The sequence below is a fragment of the Denticeps clupeoides genome, chromosome 8, assembly GCF_900700375.1.
Source record: "Denticeps clupeoides chromosome 8, fDenClu1.1, whole genome shotgun sequence".
Taxonomy (NCBI): domain Eukaryota; kingdom Metazoa; phylum Chordata; class Actinopteri; order Clupeiformes; family Denticipitidae; genus Denticeps; species Denticeps clupeoides.
In genome coordinates, this window is record NC_041714.1 from 19,822,703 (window position 1) to 19,839,243 (window position 16,541).

Consider the following 16,541-nt stretch of genomic DNA (forward strand, 5'->3'; position numbering starts at 1 on the left):
CATGAATACAGTAGAAAATATACAGCATTAACCTATTAATAAATGAATAGAAAAATACTGAACAAAATAATCTATTTGAGTAAAGTACTATAACAACACTATATCATGCTAGGGATATGTAAAAATCTAGTTTAGTTTCACTATCACTGAGCTATAAAAATAGGTGTAATGAATTAGTTTAGTTTGATGAGTGTAGCGTAAGAAACTTTTTCCTTCCTCCCTCGCTCCCTCCCTCCTTCCTCTGCTGGTTTCGGTGATCAGCGGCTCCGTTGTGGTGTTGTGTGTATTGGGTGCTGCGTTTGGAGGTGTGCATACCTGGCAGGTAGGCGGGAGGGTGGTGTTGTGGAACCTGTTTGTCAGCTCTTGTGGTTTTTAACATTGGCATTTAACTGGGAGAGCAGCTCAAAGGGTCAGATCGAGTGGCGTTCGGGTGAGACCACACCGCAGCGGTGCATCGCCGCATCAGCATCATATGGTGAGTTTGTGCTTTTTGCTACTGATGGTTACTCTGGTATTGGCGCTGGTCACCAATGCCTCAACTGGGTAAAGCTGAATTGTTCACTTTTTTGTTTTATTTTCGAGATGTTAGATTTTTCTGTGCATGTAATTCTCCAGACATCTAAATACTGTCCAGCATACCAAAATAATATAACATAGATGACATAATACCTGCAAAAGTTATAATAAGAACATTGTATGTGGAATTTATTGAATCGCATATGCGTATTCTATCTATATCTCATGTTATTGTGCCATTGTGGGTTTGGCCTACGAGTGCACACAGTTGCCGAAGTGGGCAAATTTTTTTTTCATAAAGACCATAATCAACTAAAGTTGGTTTAAATGGCTGTTTCAGTCCTGTTTTATTACATTTGGTTTGCATGGAATGTAAATGTTGGCGATTAACTGAGCTTGAGAACCAGAGGGCCTGCAAGATCCAAAAAAAGACATTTTAAAAAATTGTTTTTTAAAGGATGAAATCTGACATTTTTTTTGTCCTCTTTAAGGCACACTGGATTTTTTTCACTGGATAATTCATGTTTCTGTTTAATTTGCTGATACCATGAGAGGATATTTTTAAAGTCTTGGATGTGTTATCTTCTTTGATAATTTTTCTTTATGTGCTGCTCTGGCCATTGTCCATACCCTTTGGCTAGAATGCAAACGAGCAGGTACATATGGCCCTTGGGTTAATGTATGTAAACGCCCATCTTCCAATAGGATTGGATCTGAGTTAGGTGGGTGAGGGCTGGAGATCCCAGGTATGCGGCAGTGCTGTCACACACAATATGTCATTCATCTCGACAGACTGGTTCCTTGCATTCTTTTGCCCCAGTGGCCATGTCTGAAATGCCATTGGCATGAGGCTGGTGCTAGTTTCTCAGTTTGTCACTCAGCAGCTACTTGATGAAAACGCATTTAACTGTGGATTCTTTAAATACATTCTTCTTAGTGATTTCATTGCACCTAATCTGCAGTAACAAACAAGGATTAGCATTGTGCATGGTGCCATATTGTACACGAATTATAAATTGACATCCTGAAAATTTTAACTATTTATTTTGAGGCTTTGTATCTTTATGAAGAATTTGGGGAAAATAATCAAAATTTATCTGAATTAGCCTGTACACTTTACCCAATGGAACTCATTTTGGTTACACTACAATTTAAAAAAATGTGGGCCATAGAACCAGGGATGTTTATAACCAATCATCATTGGCCTATCTACACAAGAGATAACATTAAAAAAAAATTACACTAAAAGATCTCTTCTTTTTCCTGATTGTAGACTCAAGCATTTGAAATAAACGTACTTTGAGCACATCCCCCGGTATTGCATTTACACAGTATGTGAGAAGATATCATATTGAGCATAAAGGGACTGGAACTTCATCATCTTTTCAAACCTTTTGGTTCCTCACAAGACAGCAAATACCTATGTCTATTGGAATAAATACATATATATGTACATGTTTAGATTAATGATTGAGATAAACAAAAAACTTACATCTTATCCTCAGTTACATTGACTATAATGTTTTATATTTTTAAACAAACTATTTTCTTTTAGCAGAAATCTGTGCGAACATCGTTTTCCTATGAAGCTGTAAAACCATAGAGTACAAAGAAGATGGTATGTGCAATATTGTCAAATTACATTTAACTTTATAACATCAGAATCATGCACGTTGTGTTGAGGTAGGCATTCAGTAAATGTATCCTGCAGAAATTCAATAAAAACGGATAAAAATGAATTGTATTTTAACTTTGTCTTGACTAATTGACAATTATAAATTGTATTGATTATTTGTGATGATATTAACAGAATCTGACTGTGGAAGATGATGAAAAACCAGCAACCATCAATGTTGGCATCAAAAATCCTGTCTTTACCACTAAGACTGGGTTGGGCAATGGTAAGTATTACCATATTGTATTACCATAAAGGCCTGAATGAAAGATGACCCCCAGAATAAGCACCTCTTGTTTTTGAAGACTTTTTGACCAGTATTTAATTTTTTTGTCATTTAACCTGGTCATTCAAATTGAAGCAAAAATGTATAACTCTTGATTCATTGAAAGGCATTTTCCTGTGCAGATGTATTCATTTTAACACCTTGTGCTTCATAAACTTTACAGTCTCTGCAGTGGAACGGATTGTTGCTGCCACCATTCACTTGGGTCATCTTAAACATGAGGATGCTTGGAGTGTGCTGAAAGTTCTGGAGAACTATGATAAAAATCTTGACGTTACGACTGTATCTGGAGATCTGGAAGCTGGTGGGAATCTTGGCTCTTTTAACCTCCCTGGACCTCATATTAAAGGAGCTTTGGGTACTCCAGGGCTCAGTGTGTCCACTCCAAATGTTCAAGCTCCAGATGCTTCACTAGGTGTGGAGACACCTACAATAAATGGCGGTGACATAAAACATACAGCCCCCAAATTTAAAATACCCACTTTACGCTTGTATAATAAGAAAGCGAAAAAACCAAAGGCAAATATAGATGTCCCTAGTGTCAATGCAAGTGTTAATGCACCAGACCTTAGTCTTACACCCCCCGCGATCAGTGGAGATGTCCAGGCCCCAAAGGTTGATTTAACAGTACCAAAAGGTAAACTTAACGGCCCTGAAGTGGATCTCAGTTCCCCAGATGTTGACATTGAAGCGCCATCCATGAAATCCAAAAGGTTCACATTTACAAAGCCCAAAGTCTCCGGGCCAAAAGTGAAGAGCCCTGAAATTGGCGTTGATGCAGACGTTAAAGCTGCAAACGTGTCAGTCCCCAAACTTGAGGCAAATATCAAGACTCCAAATGCTGATTTGGATTTACCCAAAGCTGAGCTGACTGGACCTGATATTGATCTTGATGGACCAAGTGCTGACATTAACGCGCCATCAGGTAAATTAAAATGGGGCATAAAGAAACCCAAGGCTGGAAAAGTAAAAACTCCAAAAATGGAACTTGAAGCTGACGTCAACACACCTGATCTTAATGTCTCAGCTCCAAATATCGAAGCAAATGTGAACACGCCAGATGTGGGATTAAATTTACCATCAGCTGAATTTAATGGTCCAAAAGTGGATCTTGCAGCTCCTAATGTTGATGGTCCTTCAGCAAAAGGAATCAAATTTCCAACAATGAAGAAGCCTCACTTCAAGCTTTTTGGGCCAAAAGTGAGCTCCCCAGATATCGAGGGTGAGGTCAAAACGCCCGGCATTTCTGTTCCTGACGTTAAAGCACAAATTGACACACCTAATGCAGAACTGAGCCTACCAAATGTAGACATTGATAGCCCAGATGTAGACCTGAAAGCCCCAGATGTAGATCTGAAAGCCCCAGATGTAAACATGGATGCCCCGTCTGGAAAATTCAAGCTGAAGATGCCTAAATTTGGCTTTAAGGGTGGAAAAGTTAACTCGCCAGATATCGAGGGTGAGGTCAAAACGCCCGGCATTTCTGTTCCTGAAGTTAAAGCACAAATCGACACACCTAATGCAGAACTGAGCCTACCAAATGTAGACATTGATAGCCCAGATGTAGATCTGAAAGCCCCAGATGTAAACATGGATGCCCCGTCTGGAAAATTCAAGCTGAAGATGCCTAAATTTGGCTTTAAGGGTGGAAAAGTGAACTCACCAAAGTTGGATGTCGATGCTAATGTTAAGACACCAAATTTGGATGCCTCATTGCCAAAAGCTGATGTAGAACTTGATACTCCCAAGGTGAATGTTAGTCTACCCAAAGCACCTGATTTTGATGTGAAAACGCCAGAGTTCAAACTTGATACACCAAACATCACAGGCCACGTCTCATCGCCAGGATTAAATGTTAATATGCCGGAGGCAAGCATAAATAAGCCAGAATTACATCTTAAGGCACCAGATGCAGGAGTTAATGCTCCTAAAGTCGATGTACATTTGCCCAAGGCAGATCTCACAGGACCTGAAGTTGATGTAAAATCTCCAGACATCAACGTGGAAACACCCACACTGAAGAGGCTGGCCTTCAGGGTGCCGTCTCTTGGACTTTCAGGGCCAAAAGTGAATGGACCCGAGCTGGATGTTTCTGTTCCAAAAGTGGAAGGAGGAATAAATCTACCTACACTGGACATGCCTAGTGCTGACATCGGAAGCCGTGAAATAAATCTAAAAGGGCCTGACCTGAACTTATCATCTCCAAAGTTTGATGGTGAAGTTGCTGTGCCAGATATAAACTTGCCAAAGGCAAATATTCAAGGACCAGATGTAAACGTGAAGGCTCCAAACATTGACGTTGATGCGCCCTCTAAATCACGAATGCCTCATTTTAAGATGCCGAAACTTCACTTCACAGGGCCAAAGGTGAAAGGTCCAAAAGCTAGTGTGGATGGACCAGATCTCAATGCCTCTGTGCCTAACATCGATGCTGGTATTAGTACTCCAACACTGGATGTCAATCTGCCACAAGCAGCAGTTAAAGGACCTAATGTTGACCTGAAAGCTTCACCACCTAAAATTGAAGGCAATGTTAGATCTCCAGACTTGAATCTGAATCTTCCAAATTTGGAAGCCAAAAGTGCTGGAGTAAACCTTGGAGCTCCGGATGTCAACATTGATGCGAGTGTGAAAAAGCCTGAACTCAGTCTGAATGCACCAAAGATAGATGGGAGCATTGGCTCCTCAACAGTTGACTTGAGTTTACCCAAATCTGGTGTTGAAGCACCAAATTTGGACCTGAAGGTACCAGACTTGGATGTTGATCCTCCCTCAGCAAAATTAAAAAAGCCCCACTTTAAGATGCCAAGATTTGGCCTTTCTGGAAAAGTCAAGCGACCTGAAGTTGATGCAAATGTCGACATGACATCACCCACGTTGGATGTAGAAGATCCTAAAATTGAAGCAGAGCTTAATGCTCCAAAGTTAAACATGAATTTACCAAAAGCTGAAGTTGATGTTCCTGAGGTGGATGTGAAAGCCCCTGAAGCCGAGATTGAAGTTCCTTCAGAAAAATTTAAGTTTCCCACTCTCAAAAAATATAAATTGAACAAAGGAAAAACTCCAGATGTTAACGTTGATTTAAAACCACCAGAGGTGTCCAGTCCAGAGGTTGATGCTAAAATCAACAGTCCAGACATTAACGTGAATCTACCAGAGGCAGACCTCAAAGGTCCTGAGGTGGACGTGAAGATTCCTGACGTGGATGTAGATGCACCAAAAGCAAAGATTAAATTTCCAGGATTTAAAAAGCTGAACATGTCTGGCCCCAAAGTCAAATCTCCTGAAGTTGACATCAATGCAGAGACACCAGATTTGAAACTATCTGCACCAAAAGTTGAGGCTGAGCTTGACAAACCTGATTTCCAAGCAAGTTTACCCAAGGTTGATGTCAAAGAACCAAACGCCACCATTAGCGCAGAAAAAGGTAAAACCGACGTACCGTTGTTCAAATTTCACAGACTGCCGGAGTGCAGCATTCAGACAGTGAGGACATTCACAGGGGCAGTGGACCTGAATTCATACATCGACACGCCCTCCCTTGCGAAGGCCGTCGACTCCTTCAATAATCTTAGCCAAAGTCAGCCAGGGAAAGCGATCGACATTAGAGAAAAGCTGCGTACGTTCGCCTCACGATCTTCTTTAGATAACTCACTAGATGATGAGAGCTCCTCCCTCGAGGTCTTGGCACCTCAAGTACATGTGAACACATCAGAGAAAGCTGAAGAAGATAAAATGTCGATGAGCCTCTCCAACATGCTGGGCCTCGCCAGTTGTGATGATTAAAATATGGCAGCCTTTGTTTGTACAGATCTTGTATATTGGATGTTGATGGCTTAGAAACAGCCATAGTATATACTCACATATTAAGTGTTCTACCATGCAAAGCATACTGAATAATAAAAACATGATCTATACATTTGATTAAGAGAATAATTTTTTGTCTTGAAGGATAAATGCTGCAACTTTTTCTATCACGAGATCCAATTTCTGTATTGAAGTTGAAATATTTGTACTACCAAACTGTATTTGACAATTTGTATTTAAAGCTAAATGTTAATATAAATGTTTTGTTTGTCTATAATTGTACTAATTTTCTTGAATGAAATATATATTTTAAAAAACAGTCTAGTTTTGTATTTTTGATTATTTCTATGTAATCCTACACTAGCGCTAAACTATGTGACTGTCTTTTCTAATCACTTAAATAAACTACTCACAAATTGTGATTTCTAATAATCGAATTGAGGCATAAAGTGAAGAACACCAAACACATTCATTATGACATTACATAAAGTTTAAACTTTATTTACTAGATAAAAGCAGGAAAAAAGACAGTGTAAACTGAAGTAAATGTCCTCTCCAAACACAACATACATATTTCAACTAGAATACGGGTAAACCAGACACCATAAACCATCTGTAAATGAACGAAAATGCTCTTCACAACGCACAGAAGAGGAAGTTACATGTAACAGACAGTTATTGGATTGTGTTATCAGACAGTCATAATCCATTTAGGGGATGCACTCAATGTTGGTTTTGAATTAATTGTTCAAGAGCATGTCTAATATACAAACAAAAAATGATGAAACTGGTTGAAAGGTTAAAAGAAAAACCACACATTTAATTTTCAACCCTGGAATGTCTCATTTTAGTAGTTATATAATATAATTCTCCTTATTTAAATAAATATACTGTATATGACTTATTTTCACTGCTGGTACTATTGAGAACTTGCAATCTCAGGTCTCAACCATTGTGTAAAAATTTTACAGTAGTGTGAAAAGCAGAGAATTTCCCTCACCAGTTGGAGCTGGGTGCATATACTCTTAAAGCATTACATAAATATTACAAATGTGAGCATTGGCTTCTGATGTTTGGCCACGTCTACAGAGATCCTTGGTGGATAGCACGTCAACTGCCAGATCATACAGTGCCACCTTTCCTGGTAAGCTATCATATGTTGCCATGTTCACAGCTCCGGCGGTACATTTAAAACCGTGTTGGGAGAGAATAAATTCTTAAAGGAGCCACAGAAAGATAGAACATAGATTCACCTCAACTGAAAAAGAAAGAAAAATAGTCGGATGAAACGAAGAGGAATGATTAATTCAAACAAACATTCTAAAGCGCTTCAGAAACCCCCCCTGGGCCTGTTGATGCCGCCGTGAAGCCTCTTTGGGCAAATCCTTACTAGAGAGGTGATTCTCTCACAGTTCAACTCTCTCTCAGGGGTTTTAGTGACACCCAACCTCCTCTGGGAAAGTGTTAGAAGCAAACGACCCTAAAGACCCTCAATACCTGACAAAAACGCTTCCTAGTCTAACCTAAGTGCATCCAGACAAAACACCGTATACGTACAGTCACCAAAAACAGTAGAAGAGTAGGAGGGAGAAGGAGGGGAAGACAGATATTGTTACTGAATTGGAACTGTGGTTTTGACCTGCAGCTTTGGGCTGGAGCCGAGGCTTTCACAGTTCCCCTGCTGTGCTGGAATGGTGGCGGGTGCAAGAGGCAACATAGTTTGGGCTGAAGGTGACGTGGACTTTCCATGGAACCCCTTTAGTGCTTTAAAAGTTAGGCCCTTTCCCGCCCTGACATTCTTTCTTTATGCGCGCCACGAGGGAAAGGAAATGTGCCGGAGGCTAGCCTCCGTTTCACCTCTTCAGCATCCATTTTCGCATCACCTGACAACGGTGGACGAGAATTACAAATCAAACTAACAATTTATGAAACAATTAACATTTAATAAAACACAGTTACAACAAGCGAAACACTTTTACCAACCACCGAAACCAATTTACAAGCAGCGAATCATACGGAAAGGATAGGTACTATAGATGGAAAGCTTGTGTTTTCTGCTCATTTAGCTCGACTGGGGCCAACCCGAGCCCGATTTACAGCTCTAAACCCCATTTCCTGCTGCTGCTGCAAGGCATGGTGCGAAGGTTGTTACTGGCGCCACCATAAAACAGCATCTATTCTTCTTTCTGGGCCAGGACGGGTCAGGAAGCTGATGTCCTTGGTGTTAACCACGGCGGGGTGAAGAGGACGATCTTCGCAAGCTAGCAGGCCTGCTGGCATCGCGATGGCCAGTCGTTCTCCATCCAGCGCTGCAGCAGCTGCAGCACGTCGATGCGCTGGTACAGGCGGCACAGTTCGGCGAGGGCCCGCACGCTTTTCTGGCTGTTGCGCAGCAGGAACTCGTGCGTAGGGCTGTGGTAGGCGGAGCCCTGCGTGCGGTGCTCCAGCAGGGTGAGCTCGTCGTAGCTCATGCCCCAGCGGCTGGCAAAGTTCTTCCAGTTTTTCACAGTGCAATGGGTGGGGTCCAGCTTCTGCTGGAGCCGCTGCAGGAGATCTCGGTCATTCATCAGGTCGCTGATCATGGGTGGAGGAGGTGGGCAGCAGCACTTCTCGTATCGGATGTCCAGGTTCTGAAGACCCTTTGTGAAGTCTGGTTGGAGGAAAATGAACAGATCAACACGATCTACATGAACTTTAAACTGCAATGGGCTAGAGAGATTGAAAAGATATGCAAGTTGAACGAAACCGCAATTACCTGATGGGATTGACGGGGGGCAAATGTATTCGCTTACATCGTTTTCAACAGGCTACAAGAAACAGAAGGGTTAGTCTTTTGTAGTGTTTAATGATTTGCATATGTTGATTTTCAGTTGACAAGAGTTGGCAGGGCGCCGCCAAGTTTGGGCGACCAGATCTCCTCTTTTCCCCCGAACGTGTCCGGCCGGGTTTTTAGACTTGGGTGACTAATTTGGCTGCGTCTAAACGCACCTATCAAGGCTTCTACACGCATAAATTGGGGTTCTGGCAGCGTTCACCCCCCGCCAACCCATCCGCACACGTGCAATCTTCGCTACAAGAAACACGCTAGCCTCATTTTTTTCTACATAGCATAAGAGTAAAAGTAATATATGCAGTGTTATCTTTTCATGTCAAAACAGTCGTTCCTATTCTAAAAAGATTCACCCCAGACACACTCCATAAAACCAGTCTTAACCTTAGATCCTATCCAAGTGACAAAATGATTTTCTTATTGGATAAATGTATATTGGACAAGCGGTTGATCGTTTAATCCAAGTTTCAGTGGTGCAACAAGATCAAAAATGCAACAGACCATCGATTCCTGTTATGAAGGGATTATTAACTGTATCTCATATTACCCAAATCACAATGTATCCTGCAATATCTACAATTGCTTAGTGTGTTATTATAATTACAAATAAATAGCTAATTTCCTACCCACCTGCTGTATTCGATCCTGCGAGTTTTGGGGATGCCTTGGGGACATGGATCGAAACTGCAGTGTTACTGTGTTTGACAGAATAAATAAACTTTATTACTTATTTTACCAAGGAATGGTTATGGAACAACTTACAAAACAACGTAAAAATAAAATAAAAAATGACAAAATTAACGACTTAATTAATGAATCAATTACCACATCTAGTACACACTGTATGCAAATCCAGCATATTCAATAGCTCATCAAATATGATGAGCTATTATATTTAAAAATAAAATATATTTAAAATATATTTAAAAAAATATATATTTAAATATATTTAAAAATAAAAAATGACACGCACACGCACACACACACACACACACACACACACACACACACACACAGAGAAGATAACATACGCTCATCTGCACAAATTGTTTGAATTCACAAATTCAAACAATTTGAAGGTGGTGCACCTTCAAACTCCGCTAAACTCCAGATGGTCCAAAATATGGCAGCCCGCCTCATCTTCAATCAGCCAAAATACACCCATGTTACACCTCTTCTTACCTCCCTCCACTGGCTCCCGGTAGCTGCTCGCATTGAGTTCAAATCCTTGATGCTTGCCTACAGGGCTGTAAATGGAACTGCGCCCTCCTACATCAACACACTACTACCTAGATACACTCCTACACGCTCTCTCAGATCAGCAAACGAAAGGAGACTAAAAATTCCTTCTTCACGGGGTCTCCGATTCCAATCATGTCTGTTCTCCGTTGTTGTCCCTGGCTGGTGGAACAACCTGCCCTCCTCCACACGACTAGCCGAGACTATCACCACTTTTAAGAAGAAGGTGAAAACCCTCTTATTCCAAAAATATTACAGACAAATTTAACACATACACATGCATACACATTTAACAAACAAATACAAAATGTATAAATACATTATAATTTTTCTTAGTCTAGCACCCAACACTCTCCGAGCATGTTCTTCAATGACAAGTCTAAGCCTTATCAGGGCTCTTAGTTTGTATACTTGATATTCTATAGAAATCGAACGAGAATTGCTGGTGTCTTCCCATTGTAAGTCGCTTTGGATAAAAGCGTCTGCCAAATAAAGTAAAGTAAAGTAAAGTAAACTCCCTACATGAACAAGCCGAAGGACTTCGCAATGACATGGACGTATGGAGGATTGAAGGTGTACCAACTATCAAACCCGGTGGTGGGGGCATCGTGCTCTGGGGTTGTTAAGTGTGTGATACACAGCACAGCACGCGGTGACACAAAATGTGCCATGACAGGTGATTCGACCTCGGGATTCGAACCGGCAACCTTCTGATTACAGGTCCATTTCCTTAACCGCTAGGCCACCACTGGCAGTTGTTTAGTGTTGGAATAATGGATAGAATTATGTAGAAGAAAGACTACCTCTACATTCTTCCACATCACCACAAATCAATCGCTTACAACATTGCTTGTTCCAGTAGGACAATGATCCCGAATGACCAGGATGACCAATAAACCAGCAATGAACTTTACCAATTCTGATATTTACCAATATCAGGCCAAATTTTTTGGCCAGAAGCAAGTTGTTCACGATCCTTCCACTCCAATAAAGGAATCACTGAAAGCCCAGAATTCCCCCATGACCTTCATGTTCACGGTGAGCTCCACAGCCAACATCAATACAACACTTCATGAAAGTTTGACTTACTGTCAGGAGATTGGTGAGTTAGTACGTTACTAAGTGTGTGTTGGAGACTTTGTTCATTTCTGATTGCCTACCTGCTTGCCTCATTTTTTTTAACCTTTGGAGACAAATTTAAACTTATATGCCACAAAATCTTTCCTTTTACTTTTAGTCAGTGGGTCAGTGGTGGCCTAGCAGGTAAGGAGGCGGACTCATAACCAAAAGGTCCCCTTGATCAAGGTCCCGTCCCCACACACTGCCCCCTGGGGGCCTTCCATGGCTGCCCACTGCTCACTAAGGGCCATGCAGGGTTACATGCAGAAGACACATTTCGTGCATTTTATCACTTGTCCCCGACTTTTTCACCATGAGGTGCAAATAAAATTGGGTGGGTGACATTCCCATATAAAAAATTCTCAAATTACTACCAGATTATTCAACGTGCACATTTAGAGGTTGAATACTACGGTGGAATACACCTACCTTGTGTGTCTGTGACTTGAACTGGATAGTTAGACTTTAACGACTGTAAAAGAAGAACAATATATATTTATATATTTGTCTTACAGGACGAGGACATGCATGCAATTCACTTCGCATGAGCACAGACCCAATGAGCGGATATGAATATGAAATGTGTGAAGATGTGTTGAAACACGTTTCCTTGAGAAGGAAGGACCTGTCACCGCCCCCCCGCCGTGTGTACAAAGCCTTACAAGGAAGACGTTGGGCGCCAGGGCGCATCGGAAAGGCCTCCGTACCGTATTGGCCGCGAAGCTGCTCGTGTCCGTGTCCTCGACTGGTTCGGAAATGATCCTCTCTGTGAAGCACACGACGCAGACACACAGTCAGGAGGTGGCGGCGTGGTGGAAACCAGGCGGGAACCCCGCGGTTCTCACCTACCACGAGATCTTATCTTCTGGAATCGGCCGTTTTCCCCGCGATCCCCTCCCCATCCATTCGATACGTTCGACCACAGACCTTTTAAAGCGAGGTCCATCGCCTCGACTAGCCGACCGTTCTACGAAAGAGAGACAGAACCAGGCGAACGGTCTTCAACGCCGATTCGTCATTTCAAAGCGGGACAAAGGAGAGCAAATAAGCGAGGCTCCGGCAGAAGGGGTTAAATGCATAGGTGGGATCATGGGTCTTTACTTGTTGCTTTAGTGGGAGGCGACAGACAGTTTTGAAGTGATGTGCGCACACACACACACACACACACACACACAGAGCGCCTCCAATTATGTGTGGGCCCGTGCGTGCACCAACAAGATCCTCCTCTGCTCGGCGGTTAGACCCCAACCAGACGCACACAAAAGATTCCCTAGAAGTTCCGTCAAGAAGCGCCATTGTGAGAGTCATGGCGCCATACCAGAGGCAGCAACTCTCTCTCTGTCTCTCTCTCTCTCTCTCCCTCCATCTCCCTCCCAGAGAGAAAAGAAAGACCGAAAGCGGAGCGTCTCACCCCTTCCACTCCACACCTCCACTTCCTGCTAAATCCCCCGCGCCGCTGACCGTACGTCAGTACGCCCCGATTACGTCAAGGCGCGGCGGTGACACGGGATACACGTCCGAGGTCGGAGCGTCACAGGAAGACCCTGCAAGCCACGAGTCGGTTTCTCAGAATGACGTATCGCCGTGGACACGTCCCAGAGAGAGACGGGCGTTCAGTGAAAGCTGTGCAACGTCCACGGGCAGGGTGGTAGTGGCACTCGCCTATAAACCAGAAGATCCAGGTTCAAACCCCACTTACTACCATCGTGTCCCTGAGCAGGACACTTAACCCTGAGTGTCTCCAGGGGGGGAGTGTCCCTGTAACTACTGATTGTAAGTCGTTCTGGATAAGGCCGTCTGGTAAATGCTGTAAATGTAAGGAAATTCCCCCCGGGGCCTGGTGACCTCCGGAGTTAGCGCGTACCGAGGTGGCCCGGGGTCCACCACTCGACCCCGGTGGCGTATCAACGGTCATACTGGGGACATTCGGCCCCACGAGCGGGGGCCAGGCCGGCCCCCCGAATCGACCCGCCATTGTTTCTCCTCGGCGGGGAATGCAGAGGCGTGTAGGGACGGGCTCCGGGGAGAGCCGGCGAGATGAGGAATAAACCGCATAATGACACGCTGCCTACAGCCACGATTCTGCGCCGACGAACCCGGATCCTGTTCGCTTTTGACCACCCAGACGCTCCGGCTTCAAAGCCACGCCGATAGGTGGCCCGTCGCACCTTTTTTTTTCTTCCCCCTCCACACTTTCACGCCTCGCATATAATAACGCGGCAAATGCAGGGACGGTGAATGAAAGCCAGCTTTGTTCAGGATGTGCGTGATGCGGATCGGTAATCCAGAAATGTCCTACGCGCCTCCCGTGGGGATGTTAACCCTCCAAGACGAATCAATGCAAGCCTCGCAGGGACAAACTGCTGTCCCTCTGGCCGGAAAAGACTGATAAAGCTTATTCAAAATTCAACACACTCGCCTATGAACCAGAAGACCCAGGTTCAAATCCCACTTAGTACCATTGCGTCCCTGAGCAAGACACTTGACCCTGATTGTCTCGGGGGGGGGGGACTGTCCCTGTAACTACTGACTGTAAGTCGCTCTGGATAAGGACGTCTTTCTGGCTGTTTAACGTTCCCTTCGTAATTCCAGTCAGAAGGTAATTTCGGGGGGATAAACCTGTATGAATTATGACCGCATTACGACGTACGTTTAAACGTTTCGCACGGACTTCGTGTGGACACGCAGAACACATTTTACATGCTTCACAGTTCAGAAGCGCTGCAGAAAAAGTTCTCATTAAGACCCACATGACCCGAAAGCCAGTCTGATCGGTACCGTCCAACACTGGGCCACCGGCCTTTCTTCTTTAAATCTGTGTCCTTGGACGGATTAAAACAGAACAGAACACAGTTCATCCAAACGATTCTTTAACGTAGAACAATTAGGGGTGCTAGTAGCCTAGTGGGGTAACACACTCGCCTGTGAACCAGAAGACCCAGGTTCAAATCCCACTTACTGCCATTGTGTCCCTGAGCAAGACCCAAAGTTAAGGGGGGGGGGGGGGGGGGGGGAACTGTCCCTGTAACTACTGACTGTGAGGTGCATCTGATAAATGCCATTAAATGTAGTCTATATAGGGTGTATATAGTCTATATAGGGTATATACTATATACTATATATAGGGTAGTAGCCTAGTGGGTAACACACTCGCCTATGAACCAGAAGACCCAGGTTCAAATCCCACTTACTACCATTGTGTCCCTGAGCAAGACACTTAACCCTGAGTGTCTCCAGGGGGGGACTGTCCCTGTCGCTACTGATTGTAAGTCGCTCTGGATGTAAATGTAAAGGAGGACTCACCGAACGTGTCGCTGTAAGCTCGCAGGCTCGCCATGTCCACGACGAGCAGGTGGCACATAGAAGCTCCCGACGCGCGTCCAACCAGATGAGCCGAAAACCACGGGGGAAACCGGCGAGCTGCGGAGCCCTGCGTCCCGGCACCGGGAGACACCTGCCTGGCTGCCTGGCTGTCTGTGCGGGTTCGGCTTCTCCAGCACGGTCCGCCTCCGCGGATACGAGGACTTTTTTTTTTTTTCTCTCTTTTTTCCCTTCACGCCCAGGTGTTCATGTCTTCCGCCCAAAATAGGACCTTACTCATTCCGGCCCGTCACAAAAACAGCGTTAATAATAAAAAGGCGCAGACGAGCACCGCCTTTCTCTTTACTTAAAAAAAAGAGGAAGTTTGTTAGTCTCTGGAGGCCAATATTTTAAAAGCAAGTTTCATTATGGAACTGGACTGATGTACACAGTACAGGACAATAGTTTGGAGACACCTCCTCATTCGACGTGTTTTCTTTATTTTCATGACCATTTACGTTGGTAGATTCTCACTGAAGGCATCAAAACTATGAATGAACACATGTGGAGTTCTGCACTTAACAAAAAGTGGAGACCTGACCTCCACAGTCACCGGACCTGAACCCAGTCCAGATGGTTTGGGGTGAGCTGGACCCCAACAAGTGCTAAACACCTCTGGGAACTCCTTCAAGACTGTTGGAGAAGCATTTCAGGTGACGACCTCTTGAAGCTCATCGAGAGAATGCCAAGAGTGTGCAAAGCAGTAATCAGAGCAAAGAAACTAGAATATAAAACATGTTTTCACTTATTTCACATTTTTTTGTTAAGTACATAACTCCACATGTGTTCATTCATAGTTTTGATGCCTTCAGTGAGAATCTACCAACGTAAATGGTCATGAAAATAAAGAAACCACATTGAATGAGAAGGTGGGTCCAAACTCTTTGCCTGTACTGTATATCTGTTATATATCTGTACATTTACATTCTGCCAAATGAACAGTCAAATTAAGTCATTTGAAAAATACTGAATAAATATCCACAAATGTATTCAGTAATGTATTCTGTATACAGAATACTGTTGGAATACATATAGAATACATTTTTGACAGGCAAAACAGCTGTGCTGTGTTATTATTAGCTTATCCTTCTGTTTGCAATACTTCGGGTGGTGAATTTGCTGCTATATTTTATTAACAAATATTGATAATTAATGACTGTCATCCTAATTTGAGTGTGCAAAGTATAGTTACATGTATATATATTCAGACTTTCATTCAACACATTCAGTTCCCAGACATTATATCTATTATTTATTTCCTGTTTGGCATACAATAATATGTGTATATTCTAGATTTATTCTCTCATTACTTATTTTTTGTAACTATTGATGTTTTATCGTCAAATGCAGATTTGCAAGACACAACAACTCCGCTTTTCATTTTGTAGCGGTCAGGCTTACACAAATCTTCACTGCGGAACGTGAATGAGGACATGTTGCTGCAGCTACAATACAAACTTCTGTGAAGCTGGCTTACCCATAATGACTGCAGTTTCATACTGAGAAGGGATCGGTGAGTGTACAAGTTCCTAACAACTTTACAAGTTTCTAAAAAAGGGGATTCAAAAACAAGCTGTGTCACAGAGAGTTTTAAGACTCGTTATTCAGTGGATTTCAGGAATCTTCAGATCCCCTACAATGGTGAGTTTCATTTTTTATCTGATGCAATGTGCAAGTCCAGGAGATGCAATATTTGCATTATCAACATG

General features: G+C 43.1%; 2 protein-coding genes across 6 annotated transcripts; one reads left to right on the plus strand and one right to left on the minus strand.

Annotated features, from left to right (window-relative positions):
* The first annotated feature begins 379 nt into the window (after nucleotides 1-379).
* LOC114796216 (neuroblast differentiation-associated protein AHNAK) lies at nucleotides 380-6,603 on the plus strand. 3 transcript variants are annotated; one of them, XM_028990205.1, is made up of 5 exons: nucleotides 381-475; nucleotides 2,075-2,134; nucleotides 2,327-2,417; nucleotides 2,641-3,822; nucleotides 4,039-6,603. In XM_028990205.1, exons 2-5 carry the CDS (start codon nucleotides 2,132-2,134, stop codon nucleotides 6,261-6,263), a joined length of 3,501 nt encoding a protein of 1,166 aa, XP_028846038.1. In that variant the 5' UTR covers nucleotides 381-475; nucleotides 2,075-2,131; the 3' UTR covers nucleotides 6,264-6,603. The 3 variants fall into 3 exon arrangements, with proteins under 3 accessions (XP_028846037.1, XP_028846038.1, XP_028846036.1); XM_028990204.1 differs by having other exon boundaries at nucleotides 380-475; nucleotides 2,072-2,134; nucleotides 2,641-6,603; XM_028990203.1 differs by having other exon boundaries at nucleotides 2,641-6,603.
* Nucleotides 6,604-6,795: 192 nt separating this feature from the next.
* On the minus strand, nucleotides 6,796-15,083 carry edaradd (EDAR-associated death domain). 3 transcript variants are annotated; one of them, XM_028989430.1, is made up of 6 exons: nucleotides 14,776-15,083; nucleotides 12,135-12,238; nucleotides 11,902-11,944; nucleotides 9,745-9,809; nucleotides 9,040-9,091; nucleotides 6,796-8,934 (listed from the first exon to the last, which is right to left on the minus strand). In XM_028989430.1, the coding sequence occupies exons 1-6, from the start codon at nucleotides 14,831-14,833 to the stop codon at nucleotides 8,546-8,548; spliced, it is 711 nt and encodes a 236-aa protein (XP_028845263.1). In that variant the 5' UTR covers nucleotides 14,834-15,083; the 3' UTR covers nucleotides 6,796-8,545. The 3 variants fall into 3 exon arrangements, with proteins under 3 accessions (XP_028845263.1, XP_028845265.1, XP_028845264.1); XM_028989432.1 differs by having other exon boundaries at nucleotides 12,180-12,238; nucleotides 14,776-15,015; XM_028989431.1 differs by lacking the exon at nucleotides 14,776-15,083 and adding an exon at nucleotides 12,322-12,837 and having other exon boundaries at nucleotides 12,180-12,238.
* Between the last annotated feature and the right edge of the window lie 1,458 nt (nucleotides 15,084-16,541).

Excerpts from the sequence above, each read along its gene's own strand:
- LOC114796216 (XM_028990204.1), top strand. Across the intron at positions 2,418-2,640 it reads TAAGACTGGGTTGGGCAATG|TCTCTGCAGTGGAACGGATT; the intron begins GTAAGTATTACC and ends TAAACTTTACAG.
- edaradd (XM_028989430.1), bottom strand. The coding sequence starts at position 14,833 with ATGTGCCACCTGCTCGTCGTGGACATGGCGAGCCTGCGAGCTTACAGC. Across the intron at positions 9,810-11,901 it reads TCAAGTCACAGACACACAAG|TAACACTGCAGTTTCGATCC; the intron begins GTAGGTGTATTC and ends TGTCAAACACAG. Across the intron at positions 8,935-9,039 it reads CCCCCCGTCAATCCCATCAG|ACTTCACAAAGGGTCTTCAG; the intron begins GTAATTGCGGTT and ends TCCTCCAACCAG.